This window comes from Ursus arctos, unplaced genomic scaffold (genome assembly GCF_023065955.2).
Source record: "Ursus arctos isolate Adak ecotype North America unplaced genomic scaffold, UrsArc2.0 scaffold_19, whole genome shotgun sequence".
Classification (NCBI taxonomy): domain Eukaryota; kingdom Metazoa; phylum Chordata; class Mammalia; order Carnivora; family Ursidae; genus Ursus; species Ursus arctos.
In genome coordinates this window covers 5,922,862-5,942,979 of record NW_026622863.1, presented here as the reverse complement: position 1 = coordinate 5,942,979, position 20,118 = coordinate 5,922,862, and the positions used below count along the sequence as shown (strand labels likewise).

The following is a 20,118-nucleotide window of genomic DNA, read 5'->3' as shown; positions in this document are numbered from 1 at the left end:
GTTGGTATCGTCACCCTCAGCTGTGCCTGGTGTCTCCTAGTCCAGTAACCTTGCTTTGTCTTCTGCAAAGGAATCCTCTGTTTTCTGATGTGGTGACAGAGCAGGAGATACCTAGGTTTGTAGAGTAGGGGGGGGTATTAGAAATCAGATTGATTCTAAATAGACTTTTAGCCAGGCCTCATGTTTCTAGAAGGGACAGTTTCACCACCACCTGTCATGGCCTCTCCTGCTCACCAGGTCCTGCCGGTTGTTGCGATTGCATCTTCCTCTTTGTGCCTCTTTAGGGGTTTATTTTTGCCCTTAAGAAATCCGGTACTGTTAGTGGAGTTTAAGGAGAGAGAACCAAATGCGTGTGTTCAATCTACAATCTTTAACTAAAATCCCTTTGTAAGCTTTGGATCCCATTTGGCTTTTGTGATAAACTAAATATAGAGGTACCATGCCAGAGAGAAACCCCTGGGATCCTTTTATTTTTATGTCAGAACTGAATTTTATAGAGTCGTACTGATGTATCAGATTCTCCCACACGGTTTTGCCCTTGTAAAATCTAAGCATTTTAGTTCCCTGCTCTCCTGTAGGGCAGACTTGTCCTCTAGCAGCAAGTTCTTCCCCCCAGCACAGCATACAGCTCTACCTTCTCCCACTTCTGCTGTGTTCAGTTTGTCGCGCTAAACTTGGCAGCGGTTCTTACAAAATTACATACGCTGTCTGTGTAACACCGAGTGCGCGATTGTGTGGCTGCATTGTGGGGAAAAGAGAAGAATGCTATCCTCTTTTGCTGTAATTCATGTTTTAAATGCCATTTTTCCCTAAGATGGACAAAATATTGGAATCAAGCATATTCCTGCAACCCAGTGTGGCATTTGGGTTCGAACCAGCAATGGAGGTCATTTTGCTTCACCAAATTATCCTGACTCTTATCCACCAAACAAGGAGTGTATCTACATTTTGGAAGGTATTTGACCACTTTCTGTCTTTTAATGGGTGAATTTTAACTTTATTGTAAAACTAAGTACATTGGTAAGATGCCCAGTTTAAGCCAGTTTGAACAAAATTTAAACATGCATTTGAATTGAACTCTAGTAATTATAAATATTTCTGAATATTGAACACATTAACAAAATAATAGTTGAAATTTTATAGGAATTTTGAATCTCTTAACATATAATTCAACCAGATGCATCGGTATATATGAGAAACTTCTCTAATAAGAAGAAAGAAAGAAAGAAAGAAAGAAAGAAAGAAAGAAAGAAAGAAAGAAAGAAAGAAAGAAAGAAAGAAAGAAACTCAAACTTACTGGCATCGCTTATCATGCTTTATGCAAATTTATGTCCATAGTTACATTAGTTCTTAATCGTTTCTTCTGTTTTTCTATTCATTGTATCTCATGAACTAAGCATTAGCTTCTCTACTCTAATTTTAATCAGTTAAGTACATTTAACTAATTTAATAAACAAAATATTCCAAAGGGAAAGAGCACTGTAGTTCTGCAGAGCAGCATTGTTATTGATATAAAATAATATTAATTATGAATTTTATGTGTAACTGTCCTCATGATTCTCATCTGTGAAACAGTAACAGAGCAGTTGTTTTGCTTTTCCTACTTGTGTCAGGACACTTATACTTTTCTTTGTGTTGCCCTGATTTGCTTGCTTTTATTTTCTAGCTGCTCCACGTCAAAGAATAGAGTTGACCTTTGATGAACATTACTATATAGAACCATCATTTGAATGTCGATTTGACCACTTGGAGGTTCGAGATGGGCCATTTGGTTTCTCTCCACTTATAGATCGGTACTGTGGCGTGAAAAGCCCTCCACTAATTAGATCAACAGGGAGGTTCATGTGGATTAAGTTTAGTTCTGATGAAGAACTTGAAGGACTGGGATTTCGAGCAAAATATTCATTTATTCCAGGTAACGAAGTTGTCTTTTTTTCAGCGGGTCTCACTCTGGTTTTAGAATCTTATGTCTAGAAAAGAGAATTTAGTCAAGTTAATCAAATCAAGGTTTTAAAGAAATTAGCAAGGTCAAAGGAAATCACCTCATGAAGAAATAAAACCAAAAATTGGAACTAGAACTGTCTCACTTGAATTTTGAAGCATTTCATAGATGGTATCACATTTTTCTTCGATTTCTTTATGTTTTATAAAGTGTGTCAAGGCTAAAAACATCAAGATAAATATATTTTAAAAGATAATTCAGCAAATTGTCTTATTTTCATAATCCTTACCAAAAATTATTTTGGCAGGTTTTTTTCCATTGGAATGCTTGAATTAACCCCCCACTTGGATAAGTAATCTCTAGAAAATACTGAGCAATAGAAAAAGTGCTGCTCTGCACTTGGAGGCAAAAGATCTGGATTTAAATCCGTTCTCTGTTCCCGGATAGCTGTGAGACTATTCAGCACAGTCGTACCTGAGGGTGGCTGTTGGTAAAATGGGAACACCTGATGTATTACTTTCCCGAGGCTGCCTTAAGAACTACAAATTTAGCAGCTGAAAACAATAATTTGTTCTCGCATAGTTCTGGAGGGCAGAAAACCCAGCAGGGCCACCTTGCTTCTGGGAACTCTACGGGAGAATCCATTGCTAACCTCTTCTAGCTTCTGGGGGCTTCCCCAGCATTCCTGGCTTTGTGGCCACATCACTCTGGTCCCTACCTCCGTCTTCACACTGCCCTCTCAGAATCCTTAACTTAATCCCATCTTTTGTAGTGTAATAGTCACTCATTTTTTTGCCGCACAAAGTAATACAGTTCTGCGGATCTGCATTAGGGTCTCCATTCAGCGCGCTCTGCGTGTCTGACCCTGCCCCGCGGTACGTGCGGACACTTGGAGGCCCGCAGGGCGTCTCTGGTGTAAAACCGTGCGTATCCCTCGTGCAGAAACACAAAGATTGCAAGTTACTGCTCCTGTCTTCAAACAACTTACAGACTAACAAGATGAAAAAGTAACTGAGTGTACCAGTTCTGTCATCTCTTTGCTTTTGTTTTCACGTAAGAAATGTGTTAATTAAAAGAAAGTATATATCCAGATGGAAAGAAAATGTCCGTAATCTTACCATCATATATATAAAAACCACTATGAACAGTTTGGTGTGTATCCCTTCAGATGTTTTTCTGTATCTATTTTGTTTTACGTAACTGACAAGCATACATCTGTATTACTGGCTTTATTGCCTGAACAGCAGAATCAGCTTTTTTTTCCTGTCAGTAAGCAGAATGGGAATTTGTAAGTGTTGTTTCAGTATTTATGTTCTCAGTGCCGAAAGGATAACATTTTAGAAAGTAAAGTTTATCTAGTAGACTTTATTTTTTAGAACAGGTTTAGGTTCCCAGCGAAACTAAGCAGAAGGTACAGAGTTACGTGTATCCCCAACCCCGCACACGCACAGCTGCCCTCCAGGATCAGCACCCGCTCCCAGCAGTTCGTCCGTCACAGCTGATGAGCCCACACGGGCACATCGTCCCCCCAAATCCGTAGTTTACGTTAGGGTTCGTTGTTGGTCTTGTGCGTTCTGGGTGTTCAGACAAATGTATGAGGACTTGTGTCCGCATTACAATATCATACCGAGTATTCCCGCTGCCCCGAAGATCCTCCGCGCTCCACCTGTCCAACCCTCCCCCGGCTCTTGGCCAGCAAGGTCCTGTGTCTCTGGAGTTGTGCCCTTTCCGGAATGTCACATGGTTGGGATCCTACAACATGTAGCCTTTTCTGGCTGGCTTCTTTCACGTAGTAATCTGTACTTAGGTTTCCGCTTGTGTTTTTTCATGGTTTGACAGCTCATTTCTTTTTAATATTGAAAAATATTTCATTGTATGTATGTACAATAGTATATCCACTCTGCTGAAGGGTATGTTGGTTGCTTCCAAGTTTTAGCAATTACAGATAAACTTGCTATAACCATCCATATGTAGGTTTTTCCTCGACAAGTTTTTAACTCATTTAGATAAATACCAAGGAGCACAATTGCTGAATCATAGTAAAATTTGTGGTTTTAATTTTTGCTTCAGTAGACAGTGGTTGTATATGTATATGTTATGTATATTTTACTACAGTAAAAAGAAATTTTTAAAAATCAGAGTTATCAAAAAAACTTAATTTGAAAGTTCAAATAGGACCTTATATACACCAAATGGCCAGGACGAAAAAAATTGCTGGTTTAAAATATCTCAGAATCTTTAAATAACCTGCAAAACCTATTTCAATACACAGTTTATTGTATTTAACTGGATGTTCAATTCTTGTTAAAATTGTTTTTAATTCCAGATACTTTCTGCATAGTTATCATATTCAAAAAAGCAGGGGGGGGTTAGTTTAATTAAGAATACATCTTAAAGACTTTCCTCTTTTAACTTAATAAAATAAATCCAACCTTGCTGAAAGGGGACAACAACATTTCAGCTCTTTTGTGGAGTAAAAAGTCATAGGAGCTACCTGCCAAATGAATCAGAATTTCTTCATGTGTAGACAATAATTCTAGGATATTGTCATTATTGCATTAAAATTTCCAGAATTATCCCAGTTACTTCCAGGAAGCAGCAGTCCATTAAGAGATAGCACCTCAACAGATAGCACCAGTAATTTAGAGAATTTCATTTAAAATATACTAATTTCTTGGGGTGCCTGGGTGGCTCAGTCGGTTAAGTGTCTGACTCTTGATTTCTGCTCAGGTCAGGATCTCGATCATGAGCTCAAGACCCACGTCGGGCTCCACGCTCAGCATGGAGTCTGCTTGAGAGTCTCTCTTTCCCTCTGTTCCCCCCACCTCAGGCACACGTGTGTGCACTCGCTCGCTCTAAGATAAATAAAACCTTTAAAATATACTAACCTCTCATTATTAGGAGTAGTAGTCTTCTAGATTTACTGATCCCTAGACAAATTTATTTTCTAAGTATGACTTGAAATAACTAGACACAGCCATAATTAGCCAATTATGCATTACCTATTTATTTTGATATTTCTTCTTTTAGTGGTAAAACTGTGGAATCCTCACCCACATTATAAAGGCAATATGGCAGGGTAAGAAAAATTGTCTGGAGAATTGCAATCTAGTCCTGGCTCTGCCATTATAAATATGGTCTAAGAAAATCATAGTCTCTCTCATTCAAGTTCTTCATCTTCAAAGTGGAATATTACATAGTTTTCCTGATATTGCTATAATTAGCATGATACTAAGCATAATTGTATAGAAACTTTAAAGTACTATAAAATGCAAATGGAAGGTAATACAGTCTAGAAATCCCAAGTTTTATTATAATTTGTCTATATTTTAACCATAGTCCATATAAAGTTGCTCTCAAGATACATAAACTAATAGAAAAAGAGCTACTTTTCTTCAAGTAAGAATCTTTACGTATTAAAAAGCCTGATTTTTAATATTTAAAAACAGTATTCAATTAAGAGCATTGTTTTGATGTCTGGGTTTTTTTCTTTCAGGTAGTCTAAACTAGTTTACAAAGATCTGATTCATATATAAGATGTTTTAACATCTTTTTCACACTAAAGTATCATTATTTCAGTTAATTGATTTAGTTCATAAAAATCAAATATCTGACCAATTTACTGAAATGAGTTATTTTGATATGAACTATTGGTTTTTGGTCTATCAACTACTTTGCCGGACAGAATATCCTGTTTATCAACTAGTCGTTTTTCCCCCGCCATTTTGAAAACACTGCTCACTAGCTACTACTGGGGGGGGGGATTACAAATAACACAAGAGTCACCATTTTCGTTCCTTTTAAGTGTACACGGACATGTTAAGTACATTTACAATGTTGTGTAATTGTCATCACCATCCATTTCCAGAACTTTTTTGTTAACTCAAGCTGAAACCTTGTGTCCATTAAATACAAACTGCCTATTCCCCCTTTCCTCCAGCTTCTGGGTACTTACTATCTATATGAATTAGACTAATCTAGGAGCCTCAATAAATGGAATCGTACAATATTAACATTTTTCCTTGAGGGTCTGGCTTATTTCACTTAGTGTAATGTTTCAGGGTTTATCCATGTTGTAACATATATCAGAATTTTATTTCTTTATTAGGCTGAATAATAGTCCATTGTGTTGTGTATACTACATTATGTTTATTCATCCATCCATTAATGCACTAGCTGTTGCTATTGACAGAGGGTTGCAGGTTTTCGGGTGGCGTAAATAAGTTATTGATGATGGGATCAAAAGTATAAACATTACCGTTTTTAAAAAAAACATCGTTCCTATAAGTAAGCACCTACACATGCCCAGGAAAAAAAACAAACCGTGCTCTGTAGTCTACACCAGTGAAAGCTTTCTCTTGCTTTGCTGTTAAATGAAGGATTAGACATAACTTAAGACATGAAACCTTAATGTAACTCTAAACAGTCTCAATGCCAATTACTTTCTTCTTTTTTCTATTACAGATCCAGACTTTACTTACCTAGGAGGTATTTTAAATCCCATCCCAGGTTTAGTATATCACCTCTTTTTCCTCATGGCGTTTTGGTCGGTCTTATTTTCCTTTGAACATCATTCATCTGTTCTTTCTAGATTGCCAGTTTGAGCTCTCGGGAGCTGACGGGATAGTGCGTTCTAGTCAGGTAGAACAAGAAGAAAAAACAAAACCTGGCCAAGCAGTTGATTGCATATGGACAATTAAAGCGACTCCAAAAGCCAAGGTATTATTACGTATTGAGTCACTTTAGAGAAGAACATAATAAGACATTGGTTAGCATAATGTATTGTTTTGATTCATGCAGATATTTACTGTTATATGAACTGATATTGCAACTTTTTAAAAATTAATTTTATTTCAATCAAATTGGCCAGCTAAGATCTCAGCATTGTTATAGTTAAATAAACTGCAGTATAGTTTCAGGAATATCACACCAACATTGAGATTCTTAAAATCCGTGTATTCCTAAATCGAGGGTGCCAGGTATTGATCCAGACGGTTATCGACGCATAAAACACTTGAGGAGGAGGAAAAATAGGCCACAGGAGGTTCAGGTGTCTCGTCAGAGCTCTCAGAGTTGGTCATGGAAGTGTCAAAACCAAAACACAAATACAGCGTGTCTTGCTTCTGTGTTCGTTCCACGCCGTCCTCTGCTAATGAGTAGAGCTTTTATTGGAAAGTACTGCAGGGAAGGATGTTTTTAAATAACTCTGACAGATTGAGATTGGTTGCTGACTACTTTTGCTTTTTGCTTTTAATTTATACTTCTAGGAATATTCACAGTGAAAATTCACAGAAATACCCATATTTAATGTAGATATATGTGAAAAGAGAAAGTGAGGATAAGAGAACAAACTGCCAAAGAGTTACGAATATCGAATTTAGAGTTATGTTAATAGGGTAGATTAGATGACGTGAAAACCTGACTGTTACAAAACACCTGGAAACACTGGGTGTAAAACACAAAGATACCCTTTTAAAAGCATAGGTAACATTTCTAAAAAAAGAAGGTAATTCTTCAAGATTAGAAATGAAGAGAGAGAACTGTAAACCGGAGCAATAAACTGAACACCGTAATCGATGGTACAAATGGCTCTTGCTGACTTCAGTACCCTGCAACCACTCCCTGGTAGAGATCGATGTTACCACAGTGAGACAGAAGAGGCCCGGGGTTTGTGACCTTCGTGAGAGCCCTCCCCTAAAACTGGAGCCCCTGAAGGGAAATAGAATTGCTATGAAATGGTAGATTAGAAGCCTCTTCCACTAACACAGGTTGACGGTGGAGAAGCTTGTCTTTCTGGGCTCAGTCTCAGGCTAAGGCTGGGGTCTCCCCTCAGACTTTTACCTGGAAACCTGTTCTCATTAGTTTGGGATGTCTGTGATTTATATTCCATGCCCAGTCCAGGAACCACTTAGTCTAAAAATTAACAATATGGTCCTGGCCTCAAAAATCTTTTTAGACACCTGGCAGAAATAAATACAGGATAACCACAGAGGGGCGCCTGGGTGGCTCAGTTGATTAAGCGTTTGCTTTCAGCTCAGATCATGATCTCAGGGTCCTGGGATCGAGCCCCACGTCAGGCTCCCAGCTCAGTGGGGAGCCTGCTTCTCCCTCTGCCGCTCCCCCTGCTTGTGCTCTCTCTCCCTCTCTCTCACACACACACACAAACAAATCAGTCTTCAAAGTAACCACAGAGGCTGTAGGATCGTCATCAGTAAAACACTGCTGAAGGTAAGCTCACAACCCAAAAGTAGAAAACATAAGCAAACAACCCATCATGAGTGAATTAGCAGACATAACAGCAAGAAGTTTCTTAGGTACCTAAGAAGTTAAGTGTTTTAAGTATCTTACAAGAAAGAATCAAAAAGACGAGAAAGAAAAATGACCAGGTACACTTTATAAAAATAACCAAGTCGGGGTGCCTGGGTGGCGCAGTCACTAAACATCTGCCTTCGGCTCAGGGCGTGATCCCAGCGTTCTGGGATCGAGCCCCATATCAGGCTCCTCCACTGAGACTCTGCTTCTTCCTCTCCCACTCCCCTGCTTGTGTTCCCTCTCTCACTGGCTGTCTCTCTCTGTCAAATAAATAAAAATGTTTAAAAATAAATAATTCAAACTTCCTCAAGTAAAAGATATAGTTATTAAAAGATAGATCTAAGAAAATTACCCAGAATGTAGCTCAGGGGGTCAGGGAGGGGTCGTGGCAGTTTAGCAAGAAAATGTGCAAGCTGACAAAAAGGATTGACACAAAGTGACTCCCAAAGCAAGAAAAAACGTATATATTGACACCTCCCTATATTGGCCATGACACAATGAGAAAATCTTTAAAACAACTAGAGAAAGAAGAGAGCTAGGAGAATCATTAATAGCAAAATAGGAGCCAGAAGACAATAATGTCTTCAAAGTGCTAAGAAAAAAAATAACTGCCAATCTAAAAATTCAGTACTCAACTATCATTTTAGAATGTAGGCAAAATTAAGATATTTCTGAGCAAAAATAATAAATGGACCAAATGCTACAATTAAAATCCAAGTATAATCTGTTTTAGGATAACTATGGGAAATTTTGAAAATAAGAAAACAGAAAAGAAATAATAGACACATACCAAAAGAGATCTGATATAGCTATTAAAATACAAATCAAGGATGTCACCAATTCACGAGGAAGATATAATTTTCGATTTTATGTATTAATACGGCCTCAAAATATGAATTGACAGTTGCTGAGGAAAATTGACAGATCCACAATTATAGTGGGTAATTAATTTCACCTCTCAGTAATTAAGCATACAGAAAAAGTAGTGAGGCTCAGATTTAAACAACACAGTATGCCTGATGAGACTTGGTATTGTACGCCCAGCATCCAGGAAGTATGCATTCTCTGCAAACATGCATGAAACGTTTATGAAATCTGATCCATACGCTAGACTAAAAACAGAAGTCTGAAATATATACCCATCCTTGGTATTATGCAGAGGATCGACAAAAATACAATTAAATCAGGAACCAGCAACCAAAAGGTAACTTTAAAACCCATAGGTTTGATCATTTAATAATATACCACTTAGTAATTAATAGGTCACAGAAGAAATCAGGATGGGAATTTAAACACACTTAAAACTGAGTAAAATTGAAAATATATATCAAAATGTGTGGGATGCAGCTCAAAAGTACTATAAGGGAGTTTGTAAATGCTTCTTTTAGAAGAAAAAGATTTTAATGAGCAAGTTTCAATTCAGAAGAATGACCAAAGAAATTCAAAGAAAGGGTAATAATGAAAGCAGAAATAAGTGATATTGTAAAAAGAATCAACAAAGCCAAAAGCTGGCCCTTTGTAAAAGATGAGTATAGGTAAACCTCTGCCAAGATTGATTTAGCCAAAAAGACCTAAACAATATTCAGGAATGGAAGAGGTCATGGGGGCGCCTGGGTGGCTCAGTCGATTAAGTGGCTGACTTCGACTCAGGTCATGATCTCAGGGTCCTAGGGTCCTGGGATTGAGCCCTGAGCATGGTCCTGGACCTGCTCCCTGCTCAGCGGGGAGTCTGCTTCTCCCTCTCCCTCTCCCTCTGCCTCTCCCCTCTCTCTGTCTCTGTCTCTCTCTCTCTCTCTCTCTCAAGTAAAATCTTTAAAAAAAAAAAAAAAAAAGGAAAAGGTCATGAATCAACTATAGCAGAGATTTAAAAACTCTTATAAGACAAACTATGAAGAAAACCTTCTGAACAAAAGAAAAAAAAACCTGAGTGTTTCTTCAATAAATAAATAACAAAGGGGAAAAAGCAGTGAATCATAAATTAAAAGAAACGTGAAGTCAAATGAACTTGTGGATTCAAAGTATAAAAGTAGGAAACATTAGAAGACGGAAGTCTAAACACTGGTATTGGTATGAAGAAATTATTTGTTTTGTTTGATAATAGAACTGATATTTTAAGTGGTCCTTAGCAATACACATGGAACTGTTGACATGTGAATTCTCTTTGGTGAATTTGTCTCCGTATGTGAGAGGCAGGTGTGAGAGGGGTATAGTTCAAGCAAGACTGGCTGAGTGAATTGGTAAAGCTAGGGAATGAGAACAGGGGTTTATGATACTATTTTGTCTGCTTTTGCACATTTGAAATTTTCTGTAATCCAACTGTTTTAGACTCCAAGAGAATACTAAGAATAATTCTTTGCTGATAACTTTGTAAAGTTTAAGTGGACAATTTCCTGAAATATATAATATATGTGTATATATACATATTTACATACATATATATAAAATTTACAAAGACGAAATCAGAGAAATAGAAAACCTGAATAAATCTTACAAAGTTAACAAAACTGATTTTGTACTTAAAATATGTAAACAGAAAAATTGGTTAGATTGGAACATGTTATATAAATGGTTTCAGAAAATTGAAGAAAAAAGAACATTCCCCAGCCTATTCTATCAAAACTAAACAGCATGGAGAGTTATAAACCAGGATTATTTGTAAAATGGGGGGGGGGGGGGGAGGGAGAAGACCCAAAAAACTAAGCAATAACAAACTGATCCTGGTAATTTTTTTTTTTTTTTTAGAAATCATGACCTACAAATTCCTAGACAGCTTAATATTAGAAAAGTGAATGATGTAGTTTCCCATATTAACAGATTAAAAGAAAAAATCCAGATATATCAGTAGATGCAGAAAAATACTCCATGAAACTTAAAGCCTATTGATAAAAAATCTCTCAGTAATTCCAACATAGGAGAATGCATTTTAATCACGATGAAGAGTATCTACTAAAACCCTAATTCAAACATTGTAATTAATGGTGAGACCTTAAAAGCATTTCCTTTAAGCTCAGGACAAGTCAAGGATGTCTGTTGTCAACGTTTTAGTTGGTGGTGTTCTGAAATCCTGGTCAGTGCAACAAAATGAGAGAAAGAAAAAAAGTTCATCAGTTGTAAAAATCGGTTGCTTTTCTTTATACTACAGCCAAAAGCAGTTGGAAAAGAAAACTTTTTAAAGGACTATTTACAATAAGCACAAATCAGAAGGTACCAGGAAGCAAATTTTAAAATTATATTGAAGTGCATAAAAGAAGGCCTACAGAAATGGGAGAGAGAGCGAGATCATTTTCATGGATGGGAAGATTGAATCACACAAAAATGTTCATTGTTCTCAAATTTATCATTTTAAAGTAATTCCAGTCCAAATCCCAGGAGGGCTTTCTAGGGAAGATGGCAAGCTAATTCCAGAATTCACGTAGAAGAGGAAAGCGTTCAGAAGAACCAAAACGATTTTGAGTAAAAACACGTGGGGATACTTGCCCTTCGAGATAAAGCTGTAGTAGTCGGATAGAATGCCGTTGTCTGGGGTATACAAACTGAAATTGAATACAATATCTGAAGGTAGAACTGCACGAGTATGACGGTTGTCAGAGGCAGGTGGGTGAGGGGGTAGGTGAAGTAGATAAAGGGAATTTCGAGGTATGGACTTGGAGTTAGAAATAAGTCACGGGCATGGAAAGCACAGCGTAGGGAATATAGTCAGTAATACTGTGATGCTGTTTGCTGATGACACTTACCATGGACAGCACCGGGGAATGTACCGAAGTGTCGAATCACTGTTGGACTCCCGAAACTAACATAACACTCTATGTGAACTGTATTTCAGTTTTTTTAGGGAAAAATGAAACTACACATGTATGGAAGCTTGCTATATAACAGATGGACAGGCATACCTTAGAAATACTACCAGTTCCGTTCCAGACCACAGCAAAGCAAATATTGTAATAACGTGAGTCAAGTGAATTTTTTGGTTTCCCGGTGCATACGGAAGTTCTGTTTACACTGTACTGTGATCTGTGCAGTAGTAGTAGGTCTACAACAAGGTACGTACCTTCACTCAAAAGTGCTTTATTGCTCAGAACTGCTCACCAGAATCTAAGCTTCCAGCAAGTCATCATCTTTTTGCTGCTTTGATGTGATGGCTGCTGACTGGTCAGGGTGGAGGCTGCTGAAGGCTGGGGTCGCTGTGACGAGTTCCTAAAATAAGACAATAATCAAGTTTGCCGCATCGATCGACTCTCGTTTCACAAATGATTTCTCTGCAGCTTGTGATGCTGTTTGGTAGCATTTTACCCACAGAACTTCTTTTAAAATGGAGTCAGTCCTGTCAAACCCCGCTGCTGCTGCTTTACCAGCTAAGTTCATGTGATACGCTGAGCCGTCTGTGGTGGTTTCAACAGTCTTCCCGCCGTCCTCCCCAGGAGAACCTTCCATCTGAAGAAGTCACTTCCTTGCTCATCCATGAGAAACTCCTCGTCTGTTAACGTTTAATCTTGAGATTGCTGCAATTCAAATATAATAATTTGGAAGTTTGAAATATTGTGAGAATTACCACATGTGACCCAGAGATACAAAATGAGCAAATGCTGTTGGAAAAATGGCACTGATAGGCTTGGTTGACACAGGGCTGCCACAAACTTCCAATATGTAAAAACCACAGTGTCTGAGAAGCACAACAAACAAGATATCCCTATGTTTTTATGGACAGGCCACTGAGAACAACGGACGGGAACACCACTAGCATACTCGACACCAGTGACTTCTTTTGTGTATATATTTATAAGCGGATTTTTCTGAAACATCACCCGTTAACTAGTTTATCTCATTTTGAGTATTCACCTGCTAGGGTGGTCTTCAACATTTTTTCCTTTAAACTTCTAAAATCATCTGTTTACCCATCCAATTTACCACAGTTTTAAAATTTTGATCCAATTCCCATGTCAACTATATATAATATTTGAGCTTTTTTTTTTTTTTAATTTTAAAAAGTTATTAAAAGTTACATTCTCTTGGGGCACCTGGGTGGCTCAGTTGGTTAAGCATCTGCCTTCGGCTTGGGTCATGATCCTGGGGTCCTGGGATGGAGCCCCGCATCGGGCTCCCTGCTCAGCGGGGAGTCTGCTTCTCCCTCTCCCTCTGCCCCACCCCCTACTTGTGCTCACGCTCTCCCTCTCTGTAAAAGCTTTTAAAATAAATAAAAGTTACATTCTCCAATATTCAGTATTTGAAATAACATTTCTAAAAATTTATGATTATAGAACTATTTCTCCATGAAGTATTTCAAAGAAAGAGCAAGGTCTGAGAAATATTTAATTTCTTAAGCCCTTAGACAATTAAGTATTCTCAAGTAAAAACTATAAAGTATTACAGGTATAGAGGAAATCTCTGTTTCCATTATCTTTCCTACGTACCCTATCGTGAGTTGGAGTTTTGTAAGTCCTAATACAGTTTTATATCTTCATATTTATGTACTATATAAATATACACTATTTTTAAATTTTTGTATCAATTGTAGAAACGACTATCCATTCTCCTTTTAGACATTTAATTTGCTTTCACATTTTTTTAAGATTTGCTTACATAAGGGGGGAGGGGCAGAGGGAGAGAACCTCAAGCAGACTCCCCGCTGAGTGAGAGCCCACAACCCTGAGATCATGACCTGAGCCGAAATCAGGAGTTGGTTGCTCAACCGACTGAGCCACCCAGGCACCCCTACTTTCACGTTTTGGTATATTAAATAATGCTGCTGTAACCATTTTTGCATTTTCATTATGCCCATGTATGATGATTTTGTTTGGTTGTATATCTGGAAGTGCAGTTTTTGTGTTGCAGGACGTGACCATTTTCAGCTTTACCAGAGCATGCCAAAAGGCTTTCCAAAGTGTTTGTGGCGGTTTATCCTTTTAAGGCAAGTTAAGAGCATTTTCATTACTCACTCCTCGCTGACACTTGGTCAGTCATGTCAGGTAACCTACAGGAAACATTTTTGACAGGCACAGTCATGTGACAGCCACCATAATCAAGAACAGCTCCGTCACCCCAAGGAAAGTATCTCATGCTATTCCTTTGCAGTCAAAGCCATCTTCAATCTTTTTTTTTTTTTTTTAGATTTTTATTTAATATTTGTCAGAAGGAGCACATAAGCAGGGGGAGTGGCAGACGGAGAAGCAGACTCCCCGCTGAGCAAGGAGCTCCATGTGGGGCTCGATCCCAGGACCCTGGGATCCTGACCTGAGCCGAAGGCTGAGGCTTAGCTGACTGAGCCACCCCGGCGCCCCTCTTCAATCTTGATTCCTGGCAACTAAGGATCTTTTGTTCTATAGTGTCACCATTTCCAAAACTTCATATAAATAGAACCCCCCCAGTTTGTGTGAGTCCGAATTCTTCATTTAGTATGATGCATTTGAGATTCTTGTTATTGCGTGTGCCAATTACTCTATCCCTTTTATTGCTGGACAGATTTTATTGTATGGATATACTGTAGTTTACTCCTAACAGCTGAAGAACATATGGACTGTTTCCAATTTTTGGTTATTATTGATAAAACTGCTGTAAGCATTTCTTTACAGGTTGTGTTGTGTAAACATGTTGTCTGATTTTTCTGGATATCCATCTCTGAGACTGCTGATTCACATGGTAGCTTTGTAAGAAGCCACCAACCTGTTTTCCCAAGTGGTTATATTGTTTTGCATTTCCACAGTGTTACCAGATTTTCAATTGCTCTACGTAGTTCTCAGCACTTGATACTATCAGGTTTTAACCAGCAGTTTTGTAATGTCTGACGTGTCTGCTTTGTAATGGTGAAGTCTCTGCTATGCCCATATCAAGATTGGATAGTTTTCTTACTGTTCAGCTTTGAGTTCTGGATCAAAGAAGTCTTTTCGGGGCTCCTGCGTGGCTTGGTAGTTGGGCATCTGCCTTTGGCTCAGCTCATGACCCTGAGGTCCTGGGATCAATCAAGCCCCATGTCAGGCTCCCTGCTCCACAGGGAGCCTCCTTCTCCCTCTCCCTCTCCCTGCTGCTCTGCCTGCTTGTGCTCTCTCTCTCTGCCAAATAAATAAAATCTTCAAAAAAAAATTTCTTAGCTAAGAAAATTATTTAAAAAATAATAAAAATAAAGAAGTCTTTTGGCAAGTGATTTACAAACATTCCCCCCCCCCAGTGTTGACTTTTCTGTTCACAACACTGTTCAGTGTTTTTCACAGAGGAAAAGTTTAATTTTAATGAAGTCAGAATTAAATGAATTTTCCTTTGATGTATCTAAGAGCTCTCTGCCTGACCCAAAGTCATAAGTATTTGTTCCTATATTTCCTTCTGAAACTTTTATAATTTTATCTTTGTTTATGACCCACTTTGAGTTAATTTTTGTATAAGGTACTAGGCGTAGCCCAAGGATCGATCTTTCCTTCCTTCCTTCCTTCCTTCCTTCCTTCCTTCCTTCCTTCCTTCTTGTGGGTGACTGATTTTTCCAACAGCATTTGTTGAAGACTATCCTTTCTCCATTGAATTGCCTTTATATCTCTTAAAAATAATAATAATAGCTTTATTTGTAAGAATATATTTCTGGGCTCTATTCTGTTTCTTGGATCTGTGTCTCCTTTTGACATTGATTCTTCAAAATTTAAACCAGCCTTGCATTCCTAGGATAAACCATATTTGGTTGTGATTATATGAAAGTATTATACTTTTTATATGAATTGCTGAATTAGATTAGCTGATATTTTGTTGGGGATTTTTGCATCTATTTTCTGGGCTGATGATTCTGATACCATTTCCAGCTTGAGGGGTTTCCCCCTACACCGCCAAGCAGTTCTCAGACACCAGCTGGGTGTCCTATGACTTAGTTCTGACACTCTCTACCTGGAGAATTGGGGGCTCAGTCCCACAAGTCTGGCCTCCACTTCAGATGCTGGTCTCATGTCCAGGTTGTCACCTGTGCTTCTGACCAACGGGCTAGAAATCAGGATTCTATGAGCCCCTCCTTGAGTTTGATTAACTTGCTAGAGAGGTTTCGAGAACTCAAGAAACCAGTTCACTTACTTAAATTACCAGTTAATTACAGAGCATATTAAAGGGTAAGATTCAACAGTCAGATGAAAAGACACAGGTGAGGTCGTGAACAAAGGAGCTTCTGTCCCCATGGAGTGTGGGATGGCATATGGAAACATTCTGGTTCACCAATGTGGAAGCTCTTCAAATCTTATCCTTTTGAGTTTTTATGGAGGCTTTATTACATAGGCATGGTTGAATAAATCATTGGCCATTGGTGCTTGATTTAACCTTCAGCCCCACTCCTCTCCCCTCCCCAGAAATCAAGGTGGAACTGAAAGTTTAAACCTTCAACTCAAGGTTGTTTCCCCTAGTAACCAGCCCCCATCTTTAAGGGATTTCCAAAGGATACCTCATTAACATAAACTCAGTTGTCATTGAAAGGGGCTTGTAATAATTAACAGGATACCCATTTCAACTTTATGGCTGGAACATTTTCAGGAACTGAGGACAAGAGACTAAATATAACAACAGATGTTCCCGTTGCTCTTATTGCTCAGGAAATTCCAAGGGTTTTGGGAGCTCTGAGCCAGAAACAAAGACCAAATGCATATATATGTATTTATTATAAATCACAGTATCACAGGAGGACTATTGATCAGTAGTTTCCTTATGTCTTTGGTGGTGTCAGGGTAATGCTAGTCTTCTGAGTTTGGAAGTGTACCATCTTCCTGGAAGAGGTGAAGAATTGGCAAAATTTTTTCCTTATATGTTTGGTATAATTTGCCCGTGAATTAATTCATCTAGGCCTGGAGATTTTTTTTGTAAGGTTTCTAATTATGAATTCATTATTTTTGAAAATTATATGGCCATTCAGGTTATATATTTCTTGTTAGAAGTGTTTGGGTAGTTTGTTCCTTTTAAGGAATTTGTCCATTTGATCTGAGTCATCTGATTTGGGGTCATAGAGCTGTTCACTGTATTTTATTATTATTATTATTGTTTACTCCCAACGTGGGGCTCAAACTTAGAACCCCAAGATCAAGAGTTGTATACCTCACTGACTGAGCCAGCCCAGCGCCCCTTTTTTTAATTCTTAATGTTGGTAAGATCTGTAAGTATGTTGGTAAGGTCTTCTTTTTTTATTTTTGATGGTTTCCATTTATCCAGATACTTACCATTTCTGTTTCTCTTCATTCATGAAGTTCCAAGATTCACTCTAGTATCCTTTCTCTTTAAAGAATTTCCTTTGGCATTGCTTTTACAGCAGGCTTGTATACAACAAATTCTCTAAGTCTCTTCAAGTCTTCACCAGGTGTGTACTTATTTTGCCCCCATTCCTGAAGGAACATGTGTGCTGGATATAAAATTCTGATGTTCACAAGTTCTTTTTTTCAGCAAAAATTTCGATGCACTGTCTTTGGCTTTGGTGGTTTCTGAAGAGCAGTCCACAGTCATTCATATCATTTGCTTATACAGAATGCGTCATTTTTCTCAGTCGGATCTCAAGACTCTAAATCTCTGATTTCAAGTAGTTTGATTCTGATGTGTGTAGGCCTTGTTTTTTGTTTGCTTTTATCCTGTTTCGTGTTTGCTGAACTTTTTGAATCTGTAAATTTTTGTCTTTCGCCCAACTTGGGACATTTTTAGCAATTATTTCTTCAAATACTTTTTTCTGTAGCAACTTCTTCTGAGACTTCAGTGACACAAATATTCAACCTTTTAAAATTGTCCCACAGGTCCCTGAGGCTCTATTCATTTGTCCTCAATCCTTTTTTCTCAGTATCTCATATTAGATAGTTTCTCCTGAGTCATCTTCCAGTTTACTGACTTTCCTCTGTCATTCCCTTTCTTGTCTTGGGCCCATACAGTGAATTTTTTTTTTAATTTCAAATATTTTTTATTTTCAGTTCTAAAGTTTCCATTTAGTTCTTTTTCATAATTTCTATTTCTCTGCTGTGATCTTTCTACTCCTTCGGTGTTTGCCTTTACCTCACAGAGCATATTTATATCATTGCTTTAAAGTAAGTCTTTGACAGTTCTGGGGCGCCTGGGTGACTCCGTTGGTTAAGCGTCCCAACTCTTGATTTCGGCTTAGGTCATGATCTCGGCTCCGGTCATGATCTCAGGGTCGTGAGACTGAGCCCTGCGTCTGGCTCCATGCTGGACTTGGAGCCTGCTTAAGAGTCTCTCTCATGTGTGCGCTCGCTCACTCTATCTCTCTCTCTCAGAAAAAAAAGAAAATTCAAAGTCTTCGACAATTCCAATATCTGAGTCCTGTTAGGGCTGCGATCTCTTGACTCTTTTCATTTCAGAACTAATCACATTTCCTGGTTCTTTATATGTGAGGAATTTTTTATCTCCAGACAGTTTGATTTTAACACTGTGAGACTCTGGGTCCTGTTAGGAATACCTGGAAAGTGTTGATTTTTGTTATTCATTTTATTTTTGTCAGACAACCTACCCAGTTAGACTCAGACTGCATGTACGGGGTCACTTTATGTGGATGGCCGCTCCTGTGTTTGTGGAGTCTTCGTGGTCTTCGCTGCGCTGTGCAGGCTTGCGCAGGGCGTGCCCCACGCAGGGACTTGGACAGTGGCTTGTACTCTAATTTCATTCTCAGTGCCTTTGTCATGTGTCTGTAGTTCTGTGTCATGAATACACAGCTCGGGGGTAAGCCAGCATTAGTGCTTGTTCTTTAGCCCCCTCTTCTCCAAGACTTCCTTCACATTGTCCAGACAACATGGGTTCCTTTTCCCCTTTCCTCTGGGGGCCAGAAAGACAAGGTTTCTTCAGTTTCTGCCTCCCAATGTGTTGTGAGTTTGGAGTGACTTAAGGGAGAGAGGGGGAAAAAATATTGAGGGTTCCCTCCATACTCTCCCGACGTACCCTTTTCTCAGTTCTGCTAGTTAAAGAGATGGAATTCCTCTTGGGATGTTAGTTGCTGCTGGAGCTGGTACGTGCAGATCCATGAGTGGTGCCGACCTCGGGCAGAGCTGCGAGACTGGGAAAAACAAGCCAGAAATCCTGGCCTCACCCCACTCGTCAGTTGGGAAGGGCCCCTCTCTCAGTCTTCTGGCTGGAGCGCTTTCTCTGAGTTCCTGTCTGTTTTTGCTGTGAGTTCTGTGACTATCAGCCCAGGAGACAAGGAAAAAAACTGAACCTCACCCTCTTTATGGGTCATTCAAGTTTGACTTCCCACCCATGGCCACCTTTTACTTTCCAGAATCCTCGTGTAGTTGCTTTTCATATTGTATCCTCAGTTTTTAGTTGTAATAAGAGAAGCCATACTGTGTTTCAACTTGGCTGGTTCTCGAAGTCAAACTTATGTAGTGAAATTGATTATCTTTACGGTTTTATACTTTGCCTTCTGTGTTTGTTTTTAATAAACCTTCCTAACCAAAGGTCATCGAACTACTCTTCTATATTTTTATCTGCGTGCGTTAGTTTTTACATTTAAGAATTGATTTTCTGTCTGGCATAAGACAGGGATCTAATGTCAGGGGTCCGTTGCAGTGCCAGTTATCCTGTGTGTCCCGTTGATCTGGAACGCTGTACAGGCATACCTCCCCTTATTGTGCTTGACAGATACCGCCCATTTTACAGATTAAAGATTCAAGTCCTCAGTGGAGGAAGTATCTGCAGATGTGGAAACAGCAAGAGAACTAGCATCAGAAGTAGAGCCTGGAGACGGGACTGAAGCGCTGCGATCTCATGATCAAACTTGAACTGATGAGGACTTGCTCCTTTTTATTTGGAGTTAGGATGAATTTATTTTTTTTTCTTTGAATTCAGTTAACATATACTGTATTATTGGCTACAGAGGTACAGGTCAGTGATTCATCAGTCTTACGTAATGCCCAGGGCTCATTCCATCA

General features: G+C 38.7%; 1 protein-coding gene across 1 annotated transcript in view; it reads left to right on the top strand.

Annotated features, from left to right (window-relative positions):
- Positions 1-20,118, top strand: part of NETO2 (neuropilin and tolloid like 2) — a 53,431-nt gene that overhangs the window by 13,209 nt on the left and 20,104 nt on the right. Inside the window, exons 3-6 of the mRNA XM_057314148.1 lie at positions 815-955; positions 1,667-1,915; positions 6,407-6,451; positions 6,534-6,661. Of these exons, the coding sequence (XP_057170131.1) occupies positions 815-955; positions 1,667-1,915; positions 6,407-6,451; positions 6,534-6,661 (563 nt within the window). The remainder of the gene's footprint in view (positions 1-814; positions 956-1,666; positions 1,916-6,406; positions 6,452-6,533; positions 6,662-20,118) is intronic.